Below are 27535 nucleotides of genomic sequence, written 5' to 3' on the forward strand. Positions count from 1 at the left end.
CACGCTCGGCTAGTCTCTTGCCACACATCAGGCCCTCTCAGGCTCTTTCCTTGAATTCTCTCCAACTTGGTAACGTCGTTTGTGCAATGGGGGGGCTCCACCTGAACCCACCCTTGGCGCTCTAGATCCAGTGCCTGTCACGCCAGCAGGACTTGCAAAAACAGCTGATCGGCTCCATCCTCCTCCACACTTGGTCTTTAGCTGATGCCTCCTGGAAACCCCCATCTCCGGGATCACTCCGTTAATTCGGCCAAAGCCTGGAGCCAGACTCACAGGGAAAAACACTATTCGGTCAGCGGAGCGTAAGGGACAGACACAAACTGAGATTTTTCTGGATGTAAATCTAGAGTCTGTGCGTGGGGCAGGACTTCAGAGCGTCCTTGGAAGGAGAGCCTCAGTAGCTGAATCATAGAATTCTAAGACTGGAAGGGATCGCGAAAGGTCAGCTAGTCCAGTCCCCTGCACTCATGGCAGGACTAGGTCTTGTCTAGACCATCCCAGACAGGGGTTTGTCTAACCTGCTCTTAATAAAAACAGGAGGAAGGCAGGTGCTGCATAGTTCCCAAAGAATGGCTGGTCTAGTGGGCAAGGCATTAGCCCAGCACCTAGGGTTCAAATCCCTGCTCTGCCACAGACCCTTTCTGTGACTTTGGGCTAGTCACTCAGATTCTCTCCCCACCTGTGACCGCAGGATCCCACTATCCCAGAATGGCAATGGACGTGGGGTCTGGATGTGTAGTGAGCAAGCCCAGAACAGTGAGGAGGCTCTACCCAGAGCCGGGGGCTTTGCAACATGGGGGGGGGGTCCAGCAGTTATGCCCATGCACAACACCTGAGTGTCCATCCAGAGAGCAGGACTGGGGCCAGCCTGTGACAGAGGGCAAATATGGGCTAGCAGACAGAACAGGCAAGCCAAGGTGATTCTGCACTGCACATAGACAGGGGCAGAATAGCCCCTCTGGGTCCAGGAGCCTAAGCGCTGCCTGCCCTGAACCAGGAGTGTGCTCCTGTTTATATCAGCACCTCCGGGTCTCACCTCTGCCCTCTGTGCTCCTGAGTTGGATGTGGTCCCTCTACATTTCTGGGGCCAGGGGACCTTGTCTTTAGGGGTATGTCTACACTGCAATCATGGGGTGTCACTGCAGCCCGCCTCAGCTAGCTCTGACAGAGACAGCTCTGGCTAGTCCCGTGAGTAATTACCAGGGGTGAAAGTAACTTACAGGACTTACCGGTACTGCGGGAGTCCTGAGGGGGGCACGGCCTCCTCCAGAAGAGGTGTGGCCTCATCCCGAAGAGGCGTGGCCTCTCAAGGTTGACAGGCCCTGGGGAACCAGCTGTGGCTGGGAGACCCAGAGCCTTTAAATCAACCAGGGGCTTCCAACTGCAGAGGTGGCTGGGAGCCCCCCCAGGGCTCGGGGCAAATTAAAGGGCCCGGGGCTCTGGGCGCCAGGGGGAAACCCGAGCTTTGCGGGACTGAGGCAGGGATTTAAAGGGCCCAGAGCTCCTGCCGCTGAGGGAAGCCCAGAGCCCTTTAAATCCTGGCCCAAGCCCGGCCACCAGAGCTGTGGCCAGGATTCAAAGGGCTCTGGGCTGCCTGCAGCTGCGAGGAGCTCTGAGCCCTTTAAATCCCAGCCACTGCTGGGATTCAAAGGGCTCTGGGCTGCCCGCAGGAGCTCTGAGCCCTTTAAATCCTAGCCACGGCCAGGATTCAAAGGGCTCTGGGCTGCCCGCAGCCGCGGGGAGCTCTGAGTCCTTTAAATCCCATCCATGGCCAGGACTGAAAGGGCTCTGGGCTGCCCGCAGCCGCGGGGAGCTCTGAGTCCTTTAAATTCCAGCCATGGCCAGGATTCAAAGGGCTCTGGGCTGCCCGCAGTGGTGGGGAGCTCTGAGCCCTTTAAATCCCAGCCCCAGCCTGGCCGCCAGAGCTGCGGTGCGGGCAGCCCAGAGCCCTTTCAATCCCCGCCATGGAAGTCGATGCAGTTCGGCACGGCGTACTGGCTCTTGCCGGTATGCCGTACCAGACCATATCAGCTTACTTTCACTTCTGGTAATTACCCAGGGTTCTAGGCAGGTGTGTCCAGCCGTTACCGCTCCAGGCTGCAGTGCAGAGACACCCTGGGCCTGTCCGTCAAATGCCTGGGACACTGTTGTTCAAATACCCGGACAGTAATAAAGACTAATGCACTAGCCAGGCTGTGCTCATGCTGCAGCTGGGTTTTTGACTTGTGACCTTCCTAGCTGTGCTCTGAACATCACCGGCGTTGCTCTGGCCCGTCGCTTATTATCGCCTCCTTCTTCCTGCCACGTCCGTTTTAACTTCTGGGCCCGATCACCTCTCGCCCTCTGTCGCTCAGAGTTTTCCCTTCAAAACCCACCCCTGGCTCGAGCTGTTTCCCTCCACACACGTGGAGGTCTCCCAAGCTGTCAGCACCAAACTGGGATAAGTGCCCTCCTCCTCCACACTGCCCCCTGGGGAACCCTGCTCTCCAGCTGTTGCAGCGGGAACGGCTCACGGGATGAGTCCCACAGGCAAAGCCAACCAGGAAGGATCTGAGAGACGGGCAGGCACCCCCATCCATGTCCGAGGGAGGGGAGCTTGAACATAGCATCAGGCTGGGCTGTACAGGATGTTTTCTCCACAGCAACAAAGATGTGTTAGCGGATTAACCATGCTGCTGCTGGGCTCTGTCCAGCAGGCCCTACCCTACCGGAGAGCTGGGAAAGGAGGCTAATTTCTATGCTACTATCCTTGACCATGTCCTTGAGCTGGCCCTAAAACACCACCACCCAGCCATGGTCCCACAGATGCCAGCGGACTCCTGAGGCCACTCCCCGCCACTGAACGCCCCCACGGGCAGCATCCATCTACAGGCGCTGCTCATTATCCCAGGCCTGTCACTGACTTGTCGAGCAGCATTCAAAGCACACAGAGACCCCACAGGCCCAGCCATCTGCCCTGAGAGTTCTGCAGCTAGGACTGGGCCTAGCTCCAAGAGAGCCCAGAGAGACAGACTCCTCCCCGGTGTAGCAAAAGAGCTGTGCACGTGCAATGAAGATTGGCATACACACCTATCTGAGGCCATGAACAGCCGTTAGTCCAGGGAGGGCCCCAGACAGGAATCCAGAACCCCAGCCCCCAGGGATTTCTCCTGGGTAAGCGGTACGGCACCGTGCCTCTCTTCAGGCAGAGGGGAAGGCAAGGGCCCTGTCTGTATACGTGCTATGTGACACAGCTCTTTGCTCACAACCCAGGCAGCACCTGGGCCCCGTTTCTCCCCACACATCTGGGCTGCCCGCAGGACACTTATTTCCATGCAGCAGTGATGTGTGCAGAGAAAGGGGCAGTGCTTTACAGCAGTGATCGGAGCTGCTGTCTCTCGCAGATGTGTCTGAGAATAGCCGAGTGTCACTTGTGTGTCCCACGGACAGACCCTGGGCCCAGCCTGACGTGGGCTTTTGACCTTTCTGTTAGGAGCGCCATGCTGGAAAATGTGGTAAGGCAAAGAGAGGTTCAGGCCACCATCAGCACCCAGAGATCCCAATCAGGATCAGAGTCTATTGTGTTAGGTGCTGTACAAACATTTGTATGTACGTCCCAAAGCACAGTCCCGGCCCCATATCGCTCACACTCCTTCGTTTCATTCCTCAGGATACAAACGCACATGAGCAGCTCCTGCCTGCGGTTCAACACGGGCACCGCAGCAGGGCCTAGGACGGGAGCAGGAGGGCAAGTCAGAGAGCCAAAGGAATTAGAAAGCAACTCACAAGCAGTTTCCTCCGGTGTTTCCGTAAGTCACTGGGCTGGTTGTAAGAGGCAAATAGAAAGAGACACAGAAAGGGAGGCAGTTAGCTGAGAATTCCCCGGCGGGCAGAGCAAAGTGACAGAGGTGCTGACTGCAAAACGCCCATCCCAGACAGCCCACAGAGCCAGGTGTGGGGCCTCGTGAGAACAAACCCTCTGCACGGCTTTCCCTAAAGCTGGGTAAATCAATGCAGGGAAACAGCAACACCCGCAGTGGGCTTTCAAGAACCCAGCCGCCCCAGCACCCACACCCCTCCTTGTACCCACACACCCGGCTACCCTCCTGTGACGTTATTGATATAAACTGGGACCATATAGAACATGGTTTGCAACCAAGGTCCTGTAGTGGCACCAAATCCTATGTAAAGGGGGTCATATAAGGTGTCTAAGACCAAGTTATGAGTTACGAGTTATGATTATGCTGTCTGTATGTCTGTATCATTATGTAGTTGAAGTTATAAGTATTGGCTGTATTTCAAATTGGTGCTGCAGTTCTGGGAAATATCCCAGACAAGTTGGTGTTAGCTCTGCTTAGCCTGCTTGATGGCCCATTTAAGGACCATCAGCTACACAATTGACCCATTGAGAGGAGGCAGATATGCCTTGTGACTCAGCAAAGTATGTAGGGACTTGCCCATGTGACTCCAAACTCCATTTTGCTGTGATTTTCCACAGTAAGAACAAAGAAGTGTTCTTACACCTGGAAGTGCCTATATAAGGCTGATGCCTCATCTCCATCTTGTCTTCAGTCCTGCTTCCTACCTATGGAGGGACTTTGCTACAAGCTGAAGCTCTACACAAGGGACTGATGACCCATCCCAGCAGGGGATGTACTCCAGAAACTTGATTTAAACCTGCAGTTTACTCCATCACTGCTACAAGCCTGAACTAAGAACTTTGCCATTACTGTATGTAATTGATTCAATTTAAGCAATTCTAGCTCTCATCTCTATCTTTTTCCCTTTATGAATAAACCTTTAGATTTTAGATTCTAAAGGATTGGCAACAGCGTGATTTGTGGGTAAAATCTGATGTGTATATTGACCTGGGTCTGGGGCTTGGTTCTTTGGGATCAAGAGAACCTTTTTCTTTTACTGGGGTGTTGGTTTTCTTAACCATTCATCCCCAGGACGGGTGGCACTGGTGGTGATACTGGGAGACTGGAGTGTCTAAGGAAATTGCTTATGTGACTTGTGGTTAGCCAGTGGGGTGAAACCGAAGTCATTTTTGTCTGGTTGGTTTGGTTTGCCTTAGAAGTGGAAAAACCCCAGCCTTGGGCTGTGACTGCCCTGTTTGAGCAATTGGTCCTGAATTGGCACTCTCAGTTGGGTCCCGCCAGAACCGCATCGTCACACCTCCAATATACCCCCACACCACCCTCACACACACAGCCCCTGCCCGGTTCTACACACAAGTCCATCTTCACACCCAACCCGCATACACCTCCCTCAGGTACCTGTCCATCTGCTCAGATAACGCTCTCACACTACACCTCCATCCACACCCCTCAGACATATCAATGCCTGGGTACGCCCCCCCTCCCTCCATATACACTCCCACGCTTCGTACACCCACTTTTCCATCCATCCCCTCACATTCCCACTCGCCTCATCTTCATTCACACATCGCCCTTGTGCCCTCACACCCACCCCTGCATTCGTCCCCCCATCAACCCCTGCCTCCCCCAGGCCTCCCGGCTCCCCTCGTGACCCCTTTCCACTGGGTAGCAGAAGAGTTGCTCTGGCCGGGAGCAGGTGTGCGAATGAACACACAACAGGCCATGAAATTCTAGTGAGCAGCATCCAGATGTGCCACCTCCAGGCTCAGAGACACCGTGCTGTGCCCCCGCCCCTCAGGAAGGCAGGCGCTGTGTGGGGAGATCCCAGAGCAGTGCTCGTGGGCCCTTGTGGGTTCAGTGGCCTTGGCTCACACCGGCGCACCCCGCCCGGCTCACCAACGTCATGATCCCCATGCGGTCCAGGTCCTGAGCGGCACTGCGAGAGGACAGCTTCGGGGTGGAACGCCCGCTGACCGGGGGCGAGGAGCTGGCCAGGGACAGGGCTGTCAGGGAGGTGGGGATGGAAGCCCGTTTGCGCAGCTGCATCAGGTTCAGGCCCTCCATGCTGCCACTCGTGATGCGGGTCTCCAGCTCCTCGGTGCGCAGCTCCGTGGATTCCTTCTCCTCTTGAATCATCCTGGGGAATCACAGATGGGGTGAGGCACAGCAGAATTTCCGGTTCCCCATTGACAAACCGGTCGCCATTTCTGGGGGTCCCCCAGCCGGCCTCCTGCCTCTGCTGCTCCCAGACTCCAGTGGCCAAGCGGGATGGCACCACAGGGATCCGTTCCCCCGCCACACACACACACAGTGCCAGGACGCCCTCAGAGAGGCAGCAGCATGGGGCCCCCTTCTCCACTCCAGCAGAGGAAGCTTTGTCCCATCCCTCAGGAGCAAGAGGAATGGCCCCGGGGGCCGCCCCCCAAGACCAGGCAGAACGAAGGTTGTTTGGTAGCCCCTGCAGTATATTGTGATATGAACCCTTCCTCATAACTCCAGCACAGCGGGGCTTCGTCTGGGAGCTCCCAGGGCTTTTCTTAGTTAAAAATGTCACATGTGAACACGGTACAAGGGGCCCTAGAGGATGCTGCCCCGCGATGCTTCATCTCTCCAAATCACTCTGGTCTCAGCCTTCCATCCTTCCCCCTACTGGAACACCCATGCGGTCCTGAGAATGCTCCAGCTGCCTTCGTCCACTCTGGGCAGCGCAAGTACCCTGAGCCGAGTGACCCGGGCCGCTGGGTTTACAGCGGATCTCAGTCACCAGAACAGGGCAAAATAGCCAGAGGGTACAGCTAAATTCCCACCCTCTTGTCCTCCGAATCCCCCTCCCCATATTCCCCTGCACAGCCCCAAATTCCCCCTTCCCTCCTGCCCCTCCCCACATTCCCCTGCATGCCCCCAAGCTCCCCCTTCCCTCCTGCCTCCCCTCACATTCCCCTGCATGCCCTCAAATCTCCCCTCCCCACCTGCCCCTGTATCCACATCCCCCACCCTCTTGCCCCTCACGGCAGCACACAGAACCAGACACTCCACAGACTTTACCTGATCTCCTCATTGATGGCATCCAGCTGCTCTTGCAGCATGATGGCCAGGGTTTGGGCATCGGAGTGCCCGCTGGGGGATAGCATATCCATGGAGCTGAAGAGCGCCTCACGATCCTCCTCCTCCATGTCCGAGATTTCCGGGTCACTATCGAAGGCGTGAGACATGGTGGCCAGGACACCGCTTGGCTGGGTCTGCTCCCAGTCCTGAGAGATGGCAGACCCCACAAAGATCACTACTTCCCCACGATGCAGCAGAGGCCAGGTCCCAACCCATGGGAGTTAGGCTCCTAAATACCTTTGAGGAGCTGGGACCAAGCCACGAAGCAGCCAGCACTGGCTCTCCTTGAGCAGCGGCAGGGTCTGCTCCCTGGCGAGGCGCCTCCGAGTGCCCCTCATTCCTGTGTGAACCTCACTCTCGCAACTGTGCCAGGGGACTCTAGTGCACAAAGGCACCAGGCTCCTTGGATCAAACACAAATCTGTGAGCCGGGCCCCAGGGAGACGGCCTCCCATATGACCCCCAGAGCCAGACTCTGGGAAGAGCCTTCCCTCTCAACCTGTTTCCTGGGGATAGGGGCCCCCAGACTTGGGTCCCAGGGCAAAGGGCCCTGTAGCGAGGCGGTGTGGCTCCCCTCCTTCCCAGGGAGGGTTGAGCCCCGTCAATCAACCCCCAGGGCGGAACCGTTGGGAGGAAGTCCCGCCCCTCAAAGGGTCAGGCGGCGACCCGGAAGGATAAAAGCCGGGCCTCAGCCCTCAGTCAGGCCCTGGCTGCTGGCAGGAGCAGATGTGCCCGCTGACCCTCCTCACCGGGAAGCCGCTGAGGCCCGAGGCTGGTGGGAGCTGCCCCGCAGCCGCTACGACGAGGAGCTGCCGGAGCTGCCCCGTCCCCACTACGGCCCCGAGGAGCCGCTAGACCAGACCTGCTCCGCTGTCCCGGGGGTATTCCCGGACCTACCGCCCTGCCCGGACTGGGAGGAGCCCATGGTACTGGACACCCCGACGGACCAGGTAGGAACCATGGGGGAGGCTGGAAGTAGCCTGGGGGCAGCTGACTACAGTCAGGCTGCAGAAGGCCCTGTGCCTATGTCAGTGTGTTTCGGTCAGGACCTCCCCACTGACTGCCACTAGCGGCGTCAACCGCTACTAGGGCCCCGGGCTGGAACGCAGAGGAGTGGGTGGGCCTGCGTTCCCCCTGCCACCCATAACCGGGTGGCAGACTCCCCCTCTTCCCGCCCGAATCAAGGGCTGGGCCCCTATTGACTTTGCCACTGCTCTGCCCTGCTCCAAAGGCCAGAGCTAACTGAACTGTGTTTGTTGGTGCCCCGCCCGACCCAAGGGCTGGGCCCCTATTGACTTTGCCACTGCTCTGCCCTGCCTCAAAGGGCCAGAGCCAAGGAACTACAGCGGTGTTTATGGGTGCCCCGCCCGATCCGAGGGCGGGCCCCACTATTATTTAACTGTGTAGCTGTTCGGTCCCACCCACAGGACCCGAACCGCCGGAGCGGACTGCGATCCCGAGGGCAAAAGCCCTCGGACGACGAGACGAGGCCGGTTTGGCTCCCCTCCTCCCCAGGGAGGGTTGAGCCCCGGCACCCCCTCGTCCACAGGCCCCCACACGCTCCCCAGAGCTACGCCCTGGGGAGACGCTTCCCTCTCGACTTGGGTCCTGGGGAAAGGGGATGCCCTCTTAAGTTGGGCTGAAGGAGAGCCCCACCCCCCAGATCTAAGTCCCATGGAACGGGACCCCCATGTGCCCCAGAGCCCGATCCTGGTGAGAGGATCCAGGCCCTCCCCCATTCCCCAGGGAAATGCAGCAACAGAGACACTCAGCTCAGAGCAGTGCTCTCTAGTCACCAAAGACGGTAGGTGTGCACCGGCCAGCTCTGCTGTCCCTCAACCCCCATTCCCATTCCGTGCCATGTGCATCCAGTGTGGTGTAACTGCACCATGAACCCACTTCACCCTGTGCTTTAAATCAGGGAGTAAGTGCTGGCCTGGTCACGGTCCAGTCACTCCCCCACACAATAAGGAACCTCTTGATAAGAAGGGGGTTTAGGGCAGTAGCCCTGCAGCTGTCCCTGCCTAATGACCCCAGCAATGCCCACCCTCATTTGAAAGGACACAGGCAGCTGCCACAGCTGTTTCAGTTGCAAAAGATCCGTAATACACTCCAAGCTGCAGGCGTAACCAGAGCCTGCACACAGGCCAGCCGCTGCCCTTGGAGCCGCTGGCTGGAGATCAGCCACAAGCTGCATTCGGAGCAAGGCCGACACGGGGATTTTACCTTGGGGGGTTCTTCCCGCAGTGCTGCAAACCGACCCTTCTGTGGCCGGTGCAGTCCAGGAGGTGTCCCGAAGGTCTCGGCGGGGGCATGAACCACCGTGCTCAGGGGGTACCTGAGGTCCGTGGCGCTACCCACATGGGACCTACGAGAATGAGGGAGAAGAGTCAGTGTGAAATGCTGCGGTTATGACACACAGGCGCAGCCCCTTCTGCCTGGGAGATCTGGCTCATGTGGCAGGCTGCTGAACCCATCTCTCGTCCCACAGGCTGAGCTGGTGCGCTCCATGTTCAGCCTGGGCTTGCACTGAAAGGAAAGAGAGGGAGATGGGGAAGTCTGAGCTCCCGGGGCTGTGACCACCTGATCCGAACTGACGGTGCTTGCTCAGGGCTCTGGAGGAAAGTGAAGCTCCTACCTCACTGTCTCTAGGTCCCAGGGAAATTTCTCCCCAACCCTGACTCTGGAGAGGCAGTTCCACCTGGTGGGTGTGAGCAAGAACTAGTCCAGGTAACCAGCCAAACCCATGATGCAACTGGTGCCCAAGGCCCCGCTCCTCAAAGAGATTTAGGCATCTAACTCCTACTCTGCTCAGGATCTGGGCCCAGGTAACAGACCATGTTTTCTTCTGCCTGGCTAAGAGAACCAAGCCACTAAGAAAAAGCCCTGCGGTGTATTTACTCATTTCCCTGTGATCCCCGGTCCCTGAGTTCATACATTTCTCAGCCAAACTCTTGTGATCCTCCCAACAGGACTTAAGCCCCCTAAAATCCCCCTGCAGCCTTCTCTTCTTCATAGTTGACTTCAGCCTCTCCCTGTGGTGAAGATCTGCCACTAGAGCTGGGCAGGAAGTGATCCGCTCCCCACCCCCAGCACCACCACCAAACATTTCAACAAAACCCAAACTGTTTCCTTTTTGTCACATTTTTTTTCTTCAACGTTTCTTGGGGGTTCATTGAAAAGCTGAAAAATTCCAGTTTAAAGCCAAGCATTCAGGGCAGAGGGGTTCCCATAAATGGACAGGTTTTATTCATTTCATTTGAAAAACCCTTTTGGCTGGCAAATGTTTGAGCCACTCTCCCTGCCACGCCTCTGTGCAGTGCAGCTCAGACCCGCGTATCCCGGCAAGTTTCTGATGTGGCCTCACCCCGCCTTTGTCCAGAGACAGAATCTTTTCCCTGTCTTCATTACGACTGCACTTACCATGCAGCCTGGAATCATGTTGGCCTTCTGTGCCGCAGGTGGGCAAGGCCTTCCCCACTTCACTTTGCTCCTAGCCTGAGTCTCTCAGGGCCAGATCGACAAAGGTATTTAGGCACCAAAAGGGGCAGACAGGTGCCTAGTGGGATGGACAAAAGCACCTAACCAGGTCAGGAGCCTGACTCACATTGGAAGTCACTGGTATTTCGGCACCTCACTCAATCAGGCACTTTTGAAAATCCCACTAGGAGACAAAATGTGTCAGGTGCCTTGATCCCAGTGATTTCCAGTGGGGATCAGGTGACTAGTCTGTTTCGGAGCTTTTGTCACTCTCATTAGGCACCTATCTGCAGCGTTAGATCCTTAAATACCTTTGTAATCTGGCCCTGATCTCCTTCACGGCCAGCACCTTCCAGATCTTTACCCACCGCTCCATGTCGCACGTCACCTCGTGCTTTTCAGATACAGCACCCAACACAGGCTCGCTTCAGATTCCCTCAGCAATTTCCTGAGCCACCCCCCTCATGTGTGAATCTTTCCAAAGGGGGATGTAGGACACTCCCAGTTATGAATGAGATTGCCAGTTCTGCTGTCCTCAGCAAATGCTACCACTCTCCATGCTGAGCGCTGGGTCACCAACTCCCCCTGTACCACCTCCGGTGCCTTTTTTGCAATGTAGTTCATTGCCAGGGAGGCAGATGCTGAAAGAAGCTTTATAGGAGTACAATGCACTGCCTGCTTGACCAGCCTGGACTGATGGAGCAAGAGCAGATTAGATAGATCCTCGTCTCCTTTTTCTAGGGAACATAACCTTTGTGCTCTAGGTTGGTATAAGACTAAGCCAACCTTTAACTGATGGGGTTAGGGACAAACTTCCCTCTTGGGCAGGGTATTCCTAGGGGGCTCGGCCACCTTCTTCTGAAGCAGCTGGTGCTGGCCACTGTTGGGAGACAGAATCCTGGACTAGATGGACCCCTGGTCTGGTCTGGCAATTCCTATGAACCGAGTGGAAAGGGATGGTTTCAAATGGCATTTCCAGGCCAAAGGCCCCAGCGTGCCTTAGATCACAGCAGGTGGTGAATGGATGAAGAAACAACAAGGAAGATTTAACTATTGGGACAGATTGCCAAGGGCACTTGGAGTCTTTCAGACAAGAGGGGGTGTCTCTAAAAGCTCCCTGCTAGCTCAGCCGGAAGCTCTGGGCTGGATGCAAGAATTGCTGAGTGAGGTTCTCTGGCCTGTGTGATGCAGGAGGTCAGACCATCAGAATGGTCCCTTCTATAATCAGACTGACTGCACAGTGGCCGTCCTCTGCTGAGACCTCTTCTCTCTAGAGGCTTAAGGAGAGGCTACTGCCGGTGTGGAAATAATTCCCCCCCCAGTCCTGCCAGATATCTCCCAACAGTACAGGGTTTGGTCCAGCTGCTGCAGAGGACTGGACCCCTCTCTAGGTCCCAGACTAGCAAACACAAGAGGGTTTGAAGACCTGAAGTAGATTCTTCTCTGGATGTTACCCAGGAGCCTGTCAGACCCCTATGGAACACCACAGCTTCTCCTCCTTGTGGGACAGGCCAGAGAGATGTGGGAACAGGGTGTGTGTTTCCTTGTCCCAATGGCAGCAGCAGCAACGAAGTCAGGAACAGTTCTGAAACTCTTCCTTCATGACCAATCAGGGGGCAGGGGGTGGTTTGCAGGACAGAGCAGGCAGCTCATTGATGTTGAGAATTGACACTGATGAGGAGAAAGACCCTCGTGGACACAAACTCAGGCAGCTAATCGCAGAATATCAAGGATGGAAGAGACCTCAGAAGGTCATCTAGTCCAACCCCCAACTCAAAGCAGGACCAATCCCCGGACAGATTTTTGCCCCAGATCCCTACATGGCCCCCTCAAGGATTGAACTCACAACCCTGGGTTTAGCAGGCCAATGCTCAAATCACTGAGCTAATGGGGGAAATCCTGGCTCTTGAGAATTTCACCATTGACTTTGGAGGGCTAGGATTCCACTCCAGGTGCAGAGTCCAGACCCAGCAGGTGGATGAACGAGGAGGACCAACCTGCCCAAACACCCTAACCAAGTGGGCAGCAGCCAAATACGTGTCCTGTTACCTTGCCACAAAATGGCATTTAAGGTGGTACTACCCGCTCGGCACTTTCTAGCCTCCCTTGGGGAAGCCGTAGAAGTGCAGGCAATCCCTGGTTACCTCTAACCCCGGAGCTATGGTTTGACATGGCATTCTCCCTAGACTGCAGGAGAGTGTTTGATACCTTTCCCGCCAGATCCAGCCTGTCATAAATATGAAGGGAAGGGTAACCACCTTTATGTATGCAGTAACATAAAATCCCTCCTGGCCAGAGGTACAGAATCACTTACCTGTAAGGGATTAACCAGTTCAATTAACCTAGTTGGCAACTGACCAAAAGAACCAATGGGGAAAAATGATATTTTCAAATCTGGGGAGTGGCGGTGGGGGGGAGTTTTTGTTAGTGCCCTTTTTGTTGGTTCGTCTCGGGACAAAGAGAGAGACCAAGCAGGTAAAGCAGCTCCTAACAAGATCCTGAAATAATACATCTAAAACTGCAGAAATTGAAAGTAATAGCAAGGAAATGCGTTAGATTATCTTTTGTTTTAGCTTGCGAATTTTTTCTATGCTAAGAGGTAATTTTATTCCAGTTTTGTAACTGGGAATCAGAGTTAGAGGGGAATCCTCTGTGTTTTAAATCTTTTTATTTACCCTGTAAAGTTATCTTCCATCCTGATTTTGCACGTATGATTATTTTTCTTTCTTTTTTTTTTTTTTAAATAAAATTCTGTTAAGAACCTGATTGATTTTCAGTGTCCTAAAAACCAGGGATTTGGTCTGTACTCACTTTGTTAACCTATTGGTTGGTATATTGTTCTCAAACCCCTCCCCCCACAAAAAAGGGGTGAAGGGGCTTGGGGGGATATTGGGGTGGGGGATAGGGCTCCAAGTTGTCCCTCCCTGAATGTTTGTTTAAATCACTTGGTGGTGGCAGCAATACCATCCAAGGATAAGGAAAGGAACCTGTGCCTTGGGGAAGTTTTTAACCTAAGCTGGTGAAATATTAGCTTAGGGGGTCTTTCATGCAGGCCCCCACATCTGTACCCCAGAGTTCAGAGTGGGGACGGAACCCTGACACAGCCTCTCCCACATAAGGGCAGGACTGAGAAGGTGGGTGTGCTTGATTTCCCACAGGGTTGACAGCTCTGGCTGCAGAGGCAGAATCCACTGACATCTGGAGGAGGCTGACCAACCACGGGCACGGAGTGACCATCTTGGGCTTGGGCCTTGGCTGACACCCTCCTGTTATGAAGAAGCAGGAAGGAACCCAGGTTGCTCATTCTTGGATGAGGGGAGGCTGGGCACATCCAGAACGGCTGGTGAGAAGGAGGTGATGCGGCACAGAGCCAGGGAAGTGGGGCACCATGCAGCGAGCTGGACTGGTCAGGGACTGGAGAGGCGACTCTTCTGGGTACAGATGAGTTCTGGGTCAGCCAAGAGAGGTTATCTAGTTAAGGAGATGTCATGGCTACAAGTTGAGATGCTCAAAGCGGACTTGGGCATTCAGACACACAATCCCATTGAAATTAACAGGGTTTGCATAGCTAAATTGCCAAGTCTGCTTTGGAAATCTCAGCTACTGGCCCTTTCTCCATCAAAGCTAGCAGGAGGAGGGATTCCCCCCAGGCAGGTCGTGTCTGCCCTTCCCTACTGTGTCATTATCTGTTGTGACTGGTGCTGCCTGCTCCAGAAACACCTCACAGCATCCCCGCTGCTCACAGTGCAGGTACATAGATCAGCTTCACTCCTTCAGCTGCTTGGGTGTGTCACAACACCCCAGCTGGGCTCTCCTACCTCCTGAGGGGCACAGGGAGGAATCTCAGCAAGCCTGGCACAGGAGGTCCTGAGTAAAGAGGAAACTGCAGGTGTCAGCAATACAGATCCCCAGAGACAACCCCAAGTCAGGCAGCCCAGGAGACAGGAGCCTGTCTCTGAAGGAGAGGGCAGGGCTGGGGCAGGCGAGGAGCCGGGGTCACCGCAATGCAACTGTCGAGACTGGAAGAGTATCAGAGGGGTAGCCGTGTTAGTCTGGATCTGTAAAAGCAGCAAAGAATCCTGTGGCACCTTATAGACTAACAGACGTTTTGGAGCATGAGCTTTCGTGGGTGAATACCCACTTCTTCAGATGCATGTGGTGGAAATTTCCAGGGGCAGGTATATATATGCTAGCAAGCAAGCTAGAGATAACGAGGTCAGTTCAATCAGGGAGGATGAGGCCCTGTTCTAGCAGTTGAGGTGTGAAAACCAAGAGAGGAGCAACTGGTTCTGTAGTTGGCAAGCCATTCACAGTCTTTGTTCAATCCTGAGCTGATGGTGTCAAATTTGCAGATGAACTGAAGCTCAGCAGTTTCTCTTTGAAGTCTGGTCCTGAAGTTTTTTTTGCTGCAGGATGGCCACCTTAAGGTCTGCTATAGTGTGGCCAGGGAGGTTGAAGTGCTCTCCTACAGGTTTTTGTATATTGCCATTCCTAATGTCTGATTTGTGTCCATTTATCCTTTTCCGTAGAGACTGTCCAGTTTGGCCGATGTACATAGCAGAGGGGCATTGCTGGCATATGACGGCGTATATTACATTGGTGGATGTGCAGGTGAATGAACCAGTGATGGTGTGGCTGATCTGGTTAGGTCCTGTGATGGTGTCGCTGGTGTAGATATGTGGGCAGAGTTGGCATCTAGGTTTGTTGCATGGATTGGTTCCTGAGCTAGAGTTATTATGGTGCAGTGTGCAGTTACTGGTGAGAATATGTTTCAGGTTGGCAGGTTGTCTGTGGGCAAGGACTGGCCTGCCACCCAAGGCCTGTGAAAGTGTGGGATCATTGTCCAGGATAGGTTGTAGATCTTTGATGATGCGTTGGAGGGGTTTTAGTTGGGGGCTGTATGTGATGGCCAGTGGAGTCCTGTTGGTTTCTTTCTTGGGTTTGTCTTGCAGTAGGAGGCTTCTGGGTACACGTCTGGCTCTGTTGATCTGTTTCCTTATTTCCTCGTGCGGGTATTGTAGTTTTGAGAATGCTTGGTGAAGATTTTGTAGGTGTTGGTCTCTGTCTGAGGGGTTAGAGCAGATGCGGTTGTACCTCAGTGCTTGGCTGTAGACAATGGATCGTGTGATGTGTCCGGGATGGAAGCTGGAGGCATGAAGGTAGGCATAGCGGTCGGTAGGTTTTCGATATAGGGTGGTGTTAATGTGACCATCACTTATTTGCACCTTGGTGTCAAGAAAGTGGACCTCCCATGTAGATTGGTCCAGGCTGAGGCTGATGGTGGGGTGGAAGCTGTTGAAATCATGGTGGAATTTTTCCAGAGTTTCCTTCCCATGGGTCCAGATGATGAAGATGTCATCAATGTAGCATAGGTAGAGAAGGGGTGTGAGTGGACGAGAGCTGAGGAAGCGTTGTTCCAGGTCGGCCATAAAGATATTGGCATATTGTGGGGCCATGCGGGTGCCCATAGCAGTGCCACTGATCTGGAGATATATATTGTCATCAAATTTGAAATAGTTGTGTGTAAGTATAAAGGCACAGAGCTCAGCAGCCAGTTGTGCTGTGGCATCGTCAGGGATAGTGAGACTGGAAGAGGCGATGCTTTCTGCACTGTCCTATCTCATGGAAATACTAGCTCCCACGGCAGTGCTGGACATGAGGGGCAGGCGGAGGCCAGGGCTTGGTTTCCTTGCTAGAGATTCCAAACAGTTCTAGACACTTACAGTGACGGGGCATAGGGTCCCCGATGAGCCACTTGTCTAGGTACGGCAGAGCAATGACTAGCTGCCTCCTTGGGAAAGCCATGAGCTGTGTCACGGTGTGGCACTGGCGCTATGACTCGGCAGCTACCTAACTGGACTTTAAAGGAAGGCACCTGGGCCATATAAATGGGGCAGAGAGCGGGTCAGTCAGGAAGAGGGCGGGTGAGAGCTGCAGAGACCCAGACAAAGTCCCTGAAGGAAGCTGTAAGAGGGTGTTGGGGGAAGGCTGAAGACAGGAGAGCAGCAAGAGAAGTTGGCTGGCTGGTTGTCCCCAAGCCAGGGCTAGAGGAATGGAGAGGATTGAAGGCAGAAGAGCAGCAGAGGGAGCTGCCTGTTGATGTCTAAGTTGGAAAGCGGAAGCCAAGGGCCAGACAGGGCTGAAGGCAGGGAAGCAGCAGGGGGCTAACCCATGGGCATATCCATGCCAGGAGAGGTTAATGGACCGGGGGGGGGGCGGTGATTGTGAGAATGATCTCCCAGACATGTTCCCAGCAGAGGGGTGGTGGGAGCGTTGCGCTCCACTGGTGCAGGAAGGTGCTGTATTTGCTGCACACTTGGCTGTGAAGATTAAGAAGAAAAAACACCCAATAGTGACAGTGCTGAGTAAAGGCAGCAGGCAACCTGGATGTTTTGGAAGACCTTGTGATAGTAGCTGTAGAAGCTTCCCCGTCCCATCGGTAAGGGTCCAAGCAGAGCATGAAGCCACTACTGAAATGGAGACCTGGGCAGCCATTGTTGCTAAGATGTTCCATGCTCTTTTTCCTAGGGGATCCTGTGGTGAGATACTGCCCTCTGCTGCACAGTTGCTTCACTGGATCATAAAGCTGCTGTAATCTCATTGAGGACTTTAGCCAATGCAACCAAATGTGCAGAGTGGCTTGGCCGTGACCTGGACTTGCCTCCTCCCTACAGATGGGAAACTGCATGATAGGCTTTAAAAAATTGTTTTCCTGGTATTTACTGTGATGGTTACATTTGTACAAAAATCAGCATGGCCAGAAAAGACCACTAGATTCAGTGAAACGGGGGGGGGGGGGGGGGGGGGAGTCACCATGGAGAACCTCAATCAGTGCTTCTGCCATTCCAAAGGCAGCAAAGAACCCCCCACCACTGAAAAGCACCCAGCAAATCAGAGAAGCTGCTAGAGCAATCTACATATTGTTTTTTGATTCTTAATCTTCACAGCCAAGCGTGCAACAAATATTACAGCACCTTCCTGCACCAGTGGAGATAGGAGCTGGCTCTGCCCTGTCTCTATCGGCTGACTCTGCAGCCCTTTGTTGGCAACAAAAGTGCAATCCATATTTGCCTAATGGTGGAATACAATTTGCATAGCAACAAATGCAATACTGCCTTCAGCAGCCAACACTGCACATAGACCTCTGGGTCTAACCCCTGACGTTAATCTATGGGCAGGGGGTGGATAAAAGGTGCAGAGGGAGCGGTGATGGGGTCTAGCACTATGTTTGTCATGAGAAATACCGTCTGCGGGAGTTGATCCCCCTGCAGTGCATTCTAGGGTCCAGGTGGCCTGGAGAGGACAGAGAAGTTCTCCAAGAACCCAGGGATGTCCCCAGACTGCTCTGAGGAAGATGCAGGGTTTGGGGTGATGTGCCATTGAGGGGACACAAGTACCCTTCATCCACTGGCAATGAGCTTCCCTTTGTAGGGGGTGTACGTTACACGCTGGCTGAGCAGACCCAAGTGAGCTGCCCTCCATGAAGGCCTTGGAGAACAGGAGGAAGCGGGAGCACCAGCATGCTCAGAACTGACAGTCTGGCAGCCTCTGCTATCTCCTCCGGTGCTCTACTCTCCAGTTGTATACTGGGGGCAGGATCAATGGATACATGGCCCTCAAGCCCTGGATGCCACGTAACATGGGAACGGGCACCCTAAGCCCTCGCTAAATGGTACAAAAGCAGCACTGGGCATTTGCCTCCTTTTCAGACACTCAGTCTGCCGGCATAGCCAAAAGAAAGGCAGGGCACTGGTGCGAGCAGCTCAGACTTGCCGGGATGGTGAATTCATTAGATAATTCCCTGAATAGCCCAGGACCCATATTGACCAGAGCAGTGGACTGGGGCATGGTCCCGCCATGCTCCAATGGGAGAGGGAAAGGAGGTGACATACCCAACATGGCAAAGAGGGAGTGAGCACACAAGGGAGCTTACCCGCTTGGGTTTGGCCCAAGCGCCAGGCCTACAAGAGGCTGATGCTGCCAGGTTCCCCAGTCTTGGCTCCGTGGGTGAGGGCAGGGCTATAGCTGTCACATGGGTCCTGTGCGAAGGGCCGCATTGCTGCACTCTTACAAAAAATGGCGCCGCAGCTGAGCTCCAGGCCAGCAGGAGCTCCTGCTGGGAGGGCTCACAGGAGCAGAGCAAGGGAGCATGGGATTAAACTCAGGCCACTGGGACATGGTGGGATTTCCAGCCTGTCTGTGGATGGGAAGCTGGTCTGGTTGTGGGCTCATGATATGCTGGGGGGGGAGGGCAGAAAAAAACTGAGAGTAATAAGCCCCCTCCCATTATTAGCGCAAATAACAAGCCCCCTGTTCCGCTGCTCCCCAAGCATTCCTTCTACCCTTCCACTGCTTGCTGGCCTATTCTGTGCATCCTGTCTGATGCTCCGGACTGCTGGGGTGATGTGATCGAAGACCCAGGGGGGAGGGGCACAGGAACACTTGGGGACCTTTTCCCCATTAGCTCCTTGCTAACTGGCCCATCCTACTCAGGCACAGGGGGCGAGAAAGCACAGTGGGTTTGAGAAACAGGACTGTGTCCCTGACAGCGCAGCCCCAGCCCCTCCTCCACCTCCCTGTTTGATGCCTGCTAGCCAGGGCCTGCTGAAAAAGGATGGAGGAGAGGGTGGGCGCAGCACCCTGGCGAGAGGCCTGTCCTGCCACCCCCAGTGGAGGGAGATCAGGATTCCAACCATGATGCCCCAGCTGGACCCTGCTGGGTGACACCATCTTTTCTATCAACCGCTGAGTGGCAGAAGATGAAAACACTTCAAGTGTCAGTCGGACCCCACAACCTCTGGCTGGTGTGCAGACACACACACCCACAGTCCCCTATCCTGCCCCCAGTCACAATCTGCCCCGCCCCCTGCCTATCCCCAGGCACCCCTGCCCCTCCTTCCACCTCCATTTTCTGGCTACACAATTCACAAGTTCTCCAGTCCAGCCTGAAGATGAAAGGGAGGGGGCAATCCAGTCTTGGAAGGGGAAAGAAAAGGAGATGGAGATTTCATTCTCCTCTCCCTGTGCCATCAGCCTACTTGAGTCAGCGGAGCCAAGATCTCACACGATATTGCATGTGGTTGGGTCATAGCAAGCCCGGCTCCCAGCAGGACTCCATGTGTGGAAGCAGAAACAGGCACCATTCGATGGGCTCAGTCTGCACTGCTACAGACTAGGGACTGAGCGGCTAGGCAGCAGTTCTGCAGAAAAGGACCTAGGGGTTACAGTGGACAAGCAGCTGGAGGTGAGTCAGCAGTGTGCCCTTGTTGCCACGAAGGCTAATGGCATTTTGGGCTGTATAAGTAGGGGCATTGCCAGCAGATCGAGGGACATGATTATTCCCCTCTATTCGGCATTGGTGAGGCCACATCTGGAGTATGGTGTCCAGTTTTGGGCCCCACACTAAAAGAAGGATGTGGAAAAATTGGAAAGGGTCCAGCGGAGGGCAACAAAAATGATTAGGGGGCTGGAGCACACGATTTATGAGGAGAGGCTGAGGGAATTGGGATTGTTTAGTCTGGAGAAGAGAAGAATGAGGGGGGATTTGATAGCTGCTTTCAACTACCTGAAAGGGGTCCAAAGAGGATGGATCTAGACTGTTCTCAGTGATAGCAGATGACAGAACAAGGAGTAATGGTCTCAAATTGCAGTGGGGGAGGTCTAGGCTGGATATTAGGAAAAACTTTTTCACAAGGAGGGTGGTGAAGCACTGGAATGGGTTACCTAGGGAGGTGGTGGAATCTCCTTAGAGGTTTTTAAGGTCAGGCTTGACAAAGCCCTGGCTGAGTTGATTTAGTTGGGGATTGATCCTGCTTTGAGCAGGGGGTGGGACTAGATGACCTCCTGGAGGTCCCTTCCAACCCCGATATTCTATGATTCTATGATCCCTGGCACACTGAGACCTCATCAGTTCCTCCTTCCACACGTCCATTCCACCCCCTACCATTCCTTTCCCGAACGGAGAAGTGCTTTCTGACTGCCCAGCATGCAGAGTGTGGTGAGAAAGGAACACTGCTCAGGCACAGATAGCACCTCAGCCTGGCCCCTGGAAAGCTATAAAGGGGACAGGTCATATAAAAGCCCATCCCCAGTGGGACCCCAGCCCTACACAGGGGTACTTTTCATTTTGGAAATGCCTGACACCCCATCGAAGCTAGCACCACGGAGAGGGAATCCAAATGCCGTCGGGTCTGACGCAGCAAACTTCAGGGCTTCCCCGCTCCCCCAGCCCAGCGCTAGTGTAAGCTCAATCTGCAGCTCAATCCTGCCATCCCCAAAGACAATGGCACTGCTCCGAGCCACCACTCATGGTGCACGGAGAGAATCCAAGAGAGTAGGAAACAGAGCAAGCCCATGGATCGTTTCTATGGCCCAGTGTGGCAAGTGCGGCTGCTCTGCAGTGCCCCTAAGGAACCACGTGCGGGATTGCAGGTGCTCCCTGCCTTCGTTGGTAAGTTGTGGCCACCTGCTTGGAGCAGGGTGACCCGTGACCTAAGCACTGCATGTCTCTCTCAGTTAAACAACAGCATGAACTCAGGATTTGGCTGTCTGCATTTTTAAGTACGGGGTGAAAAGAAACCCTCAAATGCAAGCACTTAATTGTAGCACTTGAGGGCAAGGCCTGACCTGGCCCTGAGGTTCTGGGCTAGCACTGAGGAGCTCCTCCTCCTTCCCAGTTCCCCCAGCTCTGCCACTGAGAAGAAGCAAGCCAGCCTTGCTGGCTGGTCTGCTGGCTGTCTTGCTGGTAGCCTGGTCTGAGTGGATTTTCCCAGAGCAAGGGAGGGAACCGATGCCTCCTGCAGGGGGCAGAGAAGGCCTGATCGATCCCGTCGCACCTAGGAAGCCGGTATGCAGTGCATCACAGGACAGCAAGGCAGTCTGTGGCCAAGCCTGAAGTCATTACCTCGTATGTACACTGTCCGCAAATGTCCCGCTTCTGGTCTTTAGCTGGTCAACCTCCGACCTCAGTTTGTCAATTTCATCTGACAACCTTCTCTGTTCAGAATGAAACGAGAGAGAGGAGGGGAGGTTAGTCTGTACTGAGCAGCTAAGCTTTTGGGGAATCTAGTTTCTCTTCAGTTAAACCTATTTAAAAAAAAACAAAACCCAAACACTAGTCCCAGGCTCTAGGTGTCTTCAATGTGTCTGTAAAGCCAAGGGGAATGCAGGCAAGGGTAAATGATAACACTAGGGCCCGTTCAGGGACAGCTGGGTGCGTTATAGTGGGAACAGATAGATGCATACGCAGGAAAACAATGGGAATCTCTTGTTAGTTTGTTACATGAAGGAGAACTGACCCCACTTGGATCTCCAGCTTTCACCCCGTGCCTTGCCATGTGAAGGTTTGCACTTACCCCAGCAAAAGGGCTGACAGCAAGGAATCCGCACTGGCAGGGAATCCCACTGCCAGCCAGCCAGCCAGCAGCTCTTTCCTAATCAGAAACTTGCATCTGGACTAAGTGGCCTCGTTATAATTTAATAGCTGCCAACGCAGAGGCCACAGCTCAGCAAGGAGGCAACACAGACTGGAGCGGAGCCAGGAAACCATTATCGCTGCATGACAAACTCCTGCCTTCCTAGCAGGTTGCAGTCACATCCCATCAAGTCACTGCTAATGAGGCCAGATGCATCAGCAATGACTAGACAGGATGTTAGTGTAAATGGAGAAGGACCAAGTGACACCATCGCACCAGGCTCCAGTCCTATGTGCAAACAGATCAAAACTTGGGTTTCTCTGAATGCTTCTTCCGCTAAGCATGGAGCACCATGTCAGTTCCCAAACATCCAGTTCCCTGCACTGCCCTGAGCAGTCACAGCCCTTCGAGGGCGAATCAGCTTTGAGACTACAACAGCTAAGGTCATGGTCTTACATCCCGAGGGGTCAGGGCGTGGCAGGCAGCATAGAAGAGGAAGGGCTAGGTGAGAGCAGTCCAAGGATAGTTATGAGCGACGCCCGGGGATGAAAGCAGGGCTTCTTAGACCCTACACTGCAAGGGAGAGGCAATGTCCTGCTCCTGATCTTCAAGGCCTTCTGCAGGCTGGGCTGAGATCAATTCTCATGCCGAGATGGAGCGGGCTCCTAGGGACGAGGCAAGCCACCTGGGAACAGGGGATGCAACTTCCTTGGCAGATAGCCCTAGGCTGTGGAACCCCTTTTAGCAAGCACCAAGATAGTCCAGGAGACTCACCCTATGAAAACTTCACCTGCTTAGCAGGGCTTTCCTCAGAGCCTGTGAGTTATTCTGCAAATCCCCCTCACATAAACTAGGAGGAAGGGGCAGGGAGCAAGAATCAGCTGGCCAACTTTTACGCTCTCTTTGGAAGTGGCATGGTTATACCGGGGACGAGTGCAGGATAAATCTTTAGATAGCTTAGACTGGAGAGCATGTGCCTGTTAAATAAAACCAGGGGCTGGTGGGACTCGCAACTTTCACCCACGCCACGGCATGGTTTTATTTATGGGACTCGTGCTGCTGGGTGTTTTGGGATCCTGGCTCTTGCACCCGTAACTAGGGTGTTTCCAATAGGTGGGGCTGCCACGGGCATGGGACTGGGAATGAGGCAGCATGATCGCTGAGGCAGCCCCCGGAGTGGCACGTACCTTGTCATGCTGCTGCACCTCGATCTGCTTTTGGGTGCTTTCCAGCTCTTGCAACAACGTATTCTTAAACACAAAAAATGAAAGAGAGAGAGAGTCTGTTTAGCTCAATCAGTGGACACGTGCCCACACAGTCGATGCTGAGCCTCAGAGGGGGCCGGGCTGATGGACACACGTCAGAACAGAAGGTGACGTTCTCCAGACGCTCAGCTGGCAGCGATTGGCAGTGGGAGCGATCGCACGGACAGATTCACCTTGGCAATAACTAGCTGCGGCATCAACCATCTGCTTTAAAATCCCTTCCTCGGGTACTCGCGGCTACCGCAAACTGAAGTGTGAATAAACAATATCTGAAAACTGCACACCCCTGCCCCAGGCCTGCACTGGGCTGCCCCAGGCCATGAGAAGAATATACGATGGGAAGGGAGCTCTGAGGCCATCGAGTCCAGTCCCCGCTATCACAGGCAGCCCTGTCATATCATCTCCTTCTTAAACTTACCAAGCTCCATCTTCACACCAATGAGGTTCCTTCCCTCACTGCTCCTAAAGAAGAAATATCCCCTAGTCCTGAAACGAAGGGTGAGCAATCCGGCATGTGCCACAGACAACCGCCCCTTCCCCCGGCCCACTATGTGCCTCATCCCTGCCCCTCACGCTGTGGGAGTCTCGCCTAGCTAGCCTGTATGCTCTTTGGGGCAGGGACCTTCTGCTCCCTGGCAGCGTCCAGCATGGTGGCCGGTAGGTGCAACCACAATACGGATAATAGCTAATAACACTGAATTGGGACTGCTAGCAACTGGCCTGGGAGGTGGCAGGTAAGATCTGCAGAGCTGCCCAATGCCCGTTAGAAAGGGATGACCAATCCGACAGGGGGGGTTGGAAATCCTAGGCCTGGTTTTTCCAGCCCTTCTGCTCATTTCTCCCCTGTGCAGAGGCTGCAAAGCTGTACTCTCCACAGAGCCGTCATGGTCTCCCTTTGTGCCTCACACTGCAGTTGGTACCTTTTCCTCCAAGGCTGCCATCCGCTCCTTCAAGTGAAGCTGCAGCCGCTCATTGGACTCGCTCAGCAGCCGATCCACCGTGTCAGACAGCCGCTTGTTATGCTCCTCGTTCATCTTCTCTCGCTGCCGGGCCTGCAGTGGCAAATGGCAATCAGCTGCCCGAGCCCCTGGAGCTGGGCGCACTGGGGGATGCTTTTCAAATGGTTCTTTATCGGAGTCGGGAAAGGCCCAGCCCATCTTTAGTTAGGTTAGATAAATGTCTATCCGGGATGATCTAGACAGTATTTGGTGCTGCAGTGAGGGCAGGGGACTGGACTCGATGACCTCTCGAGGTCCCTTCCAGTCCTAGAATCTATGAATCTCCTAACCAACATAGGCCCCTACCAAGCACTGGGACCGTTTCCAGGCCATCATTAGCTAAAAGAACCTACTGAATGTGAACCTGGCTGAAACTGCTACCACTTGGTCTTCCTGAGCCTACAGAGAACCTGACCAGGTGTTACGTGTCCCACTGATGTCAATGGGGGCTGACTCTGAACCCTAATGATGACATGTTGTGTGACACCATTAGCTATTTTGCTGCTGGTGGCTTTAGCACAAGCGCACAGCTTCCTCACTGGTGTTGGATGCAGTGGTGGATACTGGGGCAGCCGGTCGCTGTCAAGGGGTGCAGGGGTGGGGAACTAGGAGTTCACGACACCACTAAAATTTCTAATGACTTCCAGCCTTACCCACCACGGGGAATGAAAGAGGAGATGCATCCCGTGCACACCTGGTCCAAAGCCTCTCAGCTCCTGGCTGTCAAAATGCCCCTGCTGCCTTCTCCCCAAACTGCCAGCCTCCCCTGAGCAGCAGAGAGGCCAGCCCAAAACAAAACGAGAGTCCTCAGCCCTGCAGACAACGCAGGGGGAGCTGTTACCACAGGGGTCGCTGCTCTCCCATGCTGTGGCTTGGAGGGGAACCTCTCCCTCTGCTGTTTGCTCTCCCTTACTATAAACCCTGCCCCCTGCCATTCCTGTGATGCACGTTATCAGCACAAAGTACACAGACACCTGCGAGGAACATAAAATACAACCTGAATCAGGTGAGATGCTGGCAGTGCCATGGCCAGGCGCTAGGCAGGAAGGACAGGCAGGGGCCATCCAGCCTGCTCCAGTTCAGAACACAGCAGCACGTGCCTGTAGCTCCAAGCTCCCAGACAAACACTTCCCTGCTACCACTCAAGTAAGGAAACCTGCCTGGGTGTCAGTGACCCTCCTGGACAGTGGTGTGGGCAGGCTGGATTACAGAGCAAGCGGCGTGGCTCAGCTGGGAGGCGGGCACGTTCACATGGTCATTCTAAGCCCCTGTTTTCAGACTCTCACTAACCGCCAGAAATAAGCAAAGATTTAGGTCGAAATCCTTCCAGGCCCAAGAGCAGGATTCACACAGGACTCTGCTGAGTTTTGAGTTACCAGAGCAGAGATTTTATTTATTTATTTGTATGCTTTAGCTCTTGCTCTTGGGGCACGCAGAAGTGCCTAAATTTCCAGGCTTCAGACTTCTGAGAGCTGACTGGCCTCTTTAAAAATAACAAGGGACAGAGCCGAGGCGCACAGGGAGATTATCACTAACATCAGAGGATTAGAAGGACAACCCAAGGAGAGCAGCTCACCTCTCCACATGCTTTAGAAAGGTGGGCCGGGATCCTGATCCCCACCTGGGGCCTAGATGGGGGAGACTCATTGGGTCTCAGGCCATAAACAAGTGTCTCAGGCTGTTCATTCCTGGAGAAGAGGACTCTTTGTAAGTCGGTGTCGGAATCACAGGGGCATCTGGCCAGGGGCAGATGGAGCTGGTGAGCTCCCATCTGAGAGCTCTCCCTGTCATCCTCGAGGCTTCTCCACATGGCTACCCTATTGTCCTGCAGCTCCCCCCATGCCTGTGAGCCCTGCCGAGCTCTCAGCAGAGCTTTCCCTTGACCCCAATTCCTCCCTGTCTCTCCACACAGTTCACCCAGCCTGCTGCTGTCGCTGGGCCATGCGCTTGGCTGGCTGGTTTGACAGCAGCTGGAGGTTCTAACCACGTAACACGCACTTGGCAGGAAATCTAGAACACGGTTTCCCAATGCTTCTTGTTCTAGGTTTGCCCATGACCGAGAGCCAGTCAGGGGTGGGGAAAAGCAGCCATATCCAGTCCCCATTTCTCCACCACACTCATTGCTTCTGCCAGGTGAGGGAGCCCCTCCGCTTAGACCAGCCACGGCCCCACTGGGGCGACCCCACCAGCCAGCCTGAGATTGTTGTGTGCACAGCACAAGTTTACTTCTGGGGCTGGACTCCAGTAAGCTGAGTACATGATACTAGTTTAGGGCCTGACCCTTTACAGTCAACTCAAGCTCCCTGCAGGGATTAAGCAGGCAAGTGAAGGAGTAGGTGAATTAGGATCTTCCGATGCAGAGAAGATGCTCAGCAATTTAAACAGTGCTTCCTGCATGCAAATAGTCTCCCCATGCCACAGGCTATAGGCCCGTTCTCCTCTCACCTGCCCTGTTCTGCACCATTGTGGATGCCCTGACTCCAACAGCGTTACACCTGTGAGAGCAGAGAAGAATCCCATGCACTGCTACAGACTAGGGACCAACTGGCTAGGCAGCAGTTCTGCAGAAAAGGACCTGAGGATTACAGCAGACGAGAAGCTGGAGATGAGTCAGCAGTGTGCCCTTGTTGCCAAAAAGGCTAATGGCATTTTGGGCTGTATAAGTAGGAGCATTGCCAGCAGATCGAGGGACGTGATCATTCCCCTCTATTTGACATTGGTGAGGCCTCATCTGGAGTACTATGTCCAGTTTTGGGCCCCACGCTACAAGAAGGATGTGAAAAAATTGGAAAGAGTCCAGCGGAGGGCAACAAAAATGATTAGGGGGCTGGAGCACATGACTTATGAGGAGAGACTGAGGGAACTGGGATTGTTTAGTCTGCAGAAGAGAAGAATGTGGGGGCAGATTTGATAGCTGCTTTCAACTACACTTCTACCCTGACATAACGCTGTCCTCAGGAGCCAAAACATCTTACTGCGTTATAGGTGAAACCGCGTTATACTGAACTTGCTTTGATCCTCTGGAGCGCGCAGTCCCGCCCCCCTGGAGCACTGCTTTACCATGTTATATCCGAATTCATGTTATATCGGATCATGTTATATGGAGGTAGAGGTGTACCTGAAAGGTGGTTCCAAAGAGGATGGATCTAGATTGTTTTCAGTGGTAGCAGATGACAGAACAAGGAGTAATGGTCTCAAGTTGCAGTGGGAGAGGTTTACGTTGGATATTAGAAAAAACTTTTTCACTAGAGAGTGGTGAAGCACTGGAATGGGTTACCTAGGGAGGTGGTGGGATCTCCTTCCTTAGAGGTTTTTAAGGTCAGACTTGACAAAACCCTGGCTGGGATGATTTAGTTGGGGATTGATCCTGCTTTGAGCAGGGGGTTGGACTAGATGACCTCCTGAGGTCCCTTC

General features: G+C 54.1%; 1 protein-coding gene across 7 annotated transcripts in view; it reads right to left on the reverse strand.

Annotated features, from left to right (window-relative positions):
• PPFIA4 (PTPRF interacting protein alpha 4) overlaps window positions 1–27535 on the reverse strand; it is a 204969-nt gene that overhangs the window by 43583 nt on the left and 133851 nt on the right. For all 7 annotated transcript variants that reach the window (XM_050956078.1, XM_050956083.1, XM_050956080.1 and 4 more), the window contains exons 11-17: window positions 24044–24175; window positions 23046–23108; window positions 21348–21439; window positions 9191–9332; window positions 6906–7111; window positions 5757–5997; window positions 3766–3801 (exon numbers count right to left, since the gene is read on the reverse strand). In XM_050956078.1, the coding sequence (XP_050812035.1) occupies window positions 3766–3801; window positions 5757–5997; window positions 6906–7111; window positions 9191–9332; window positions 21348–21439; window positions 23046–23108; window positions 24044–24175 (912 nt within the window). The remainder of the gene's footprint in view (window positions 1–3765; window positions 3802–5756; window positions 5998–6905; window positions 7112–9190; window positions 9333–21347; window positions 21440–23045; window positions 23109–24043; window positions 24176–27535) is intronic.

Source organism: Gopherus flavomarginatus, chromosome 5 (assembly GCF_025201925.1).
Source record: "Gopherus flavomarginatus isolate rGopFla2 chromosome 5, rGopFla2.mat.asm, whole genome shotgun sequence".
Classification (NCBI taxonomy): domain Eukaryota; kingdom Metazoa; phylum Chordata; order Testudines; family Testudinidae; genus Gopherus; species Gopherus flavomarginatus.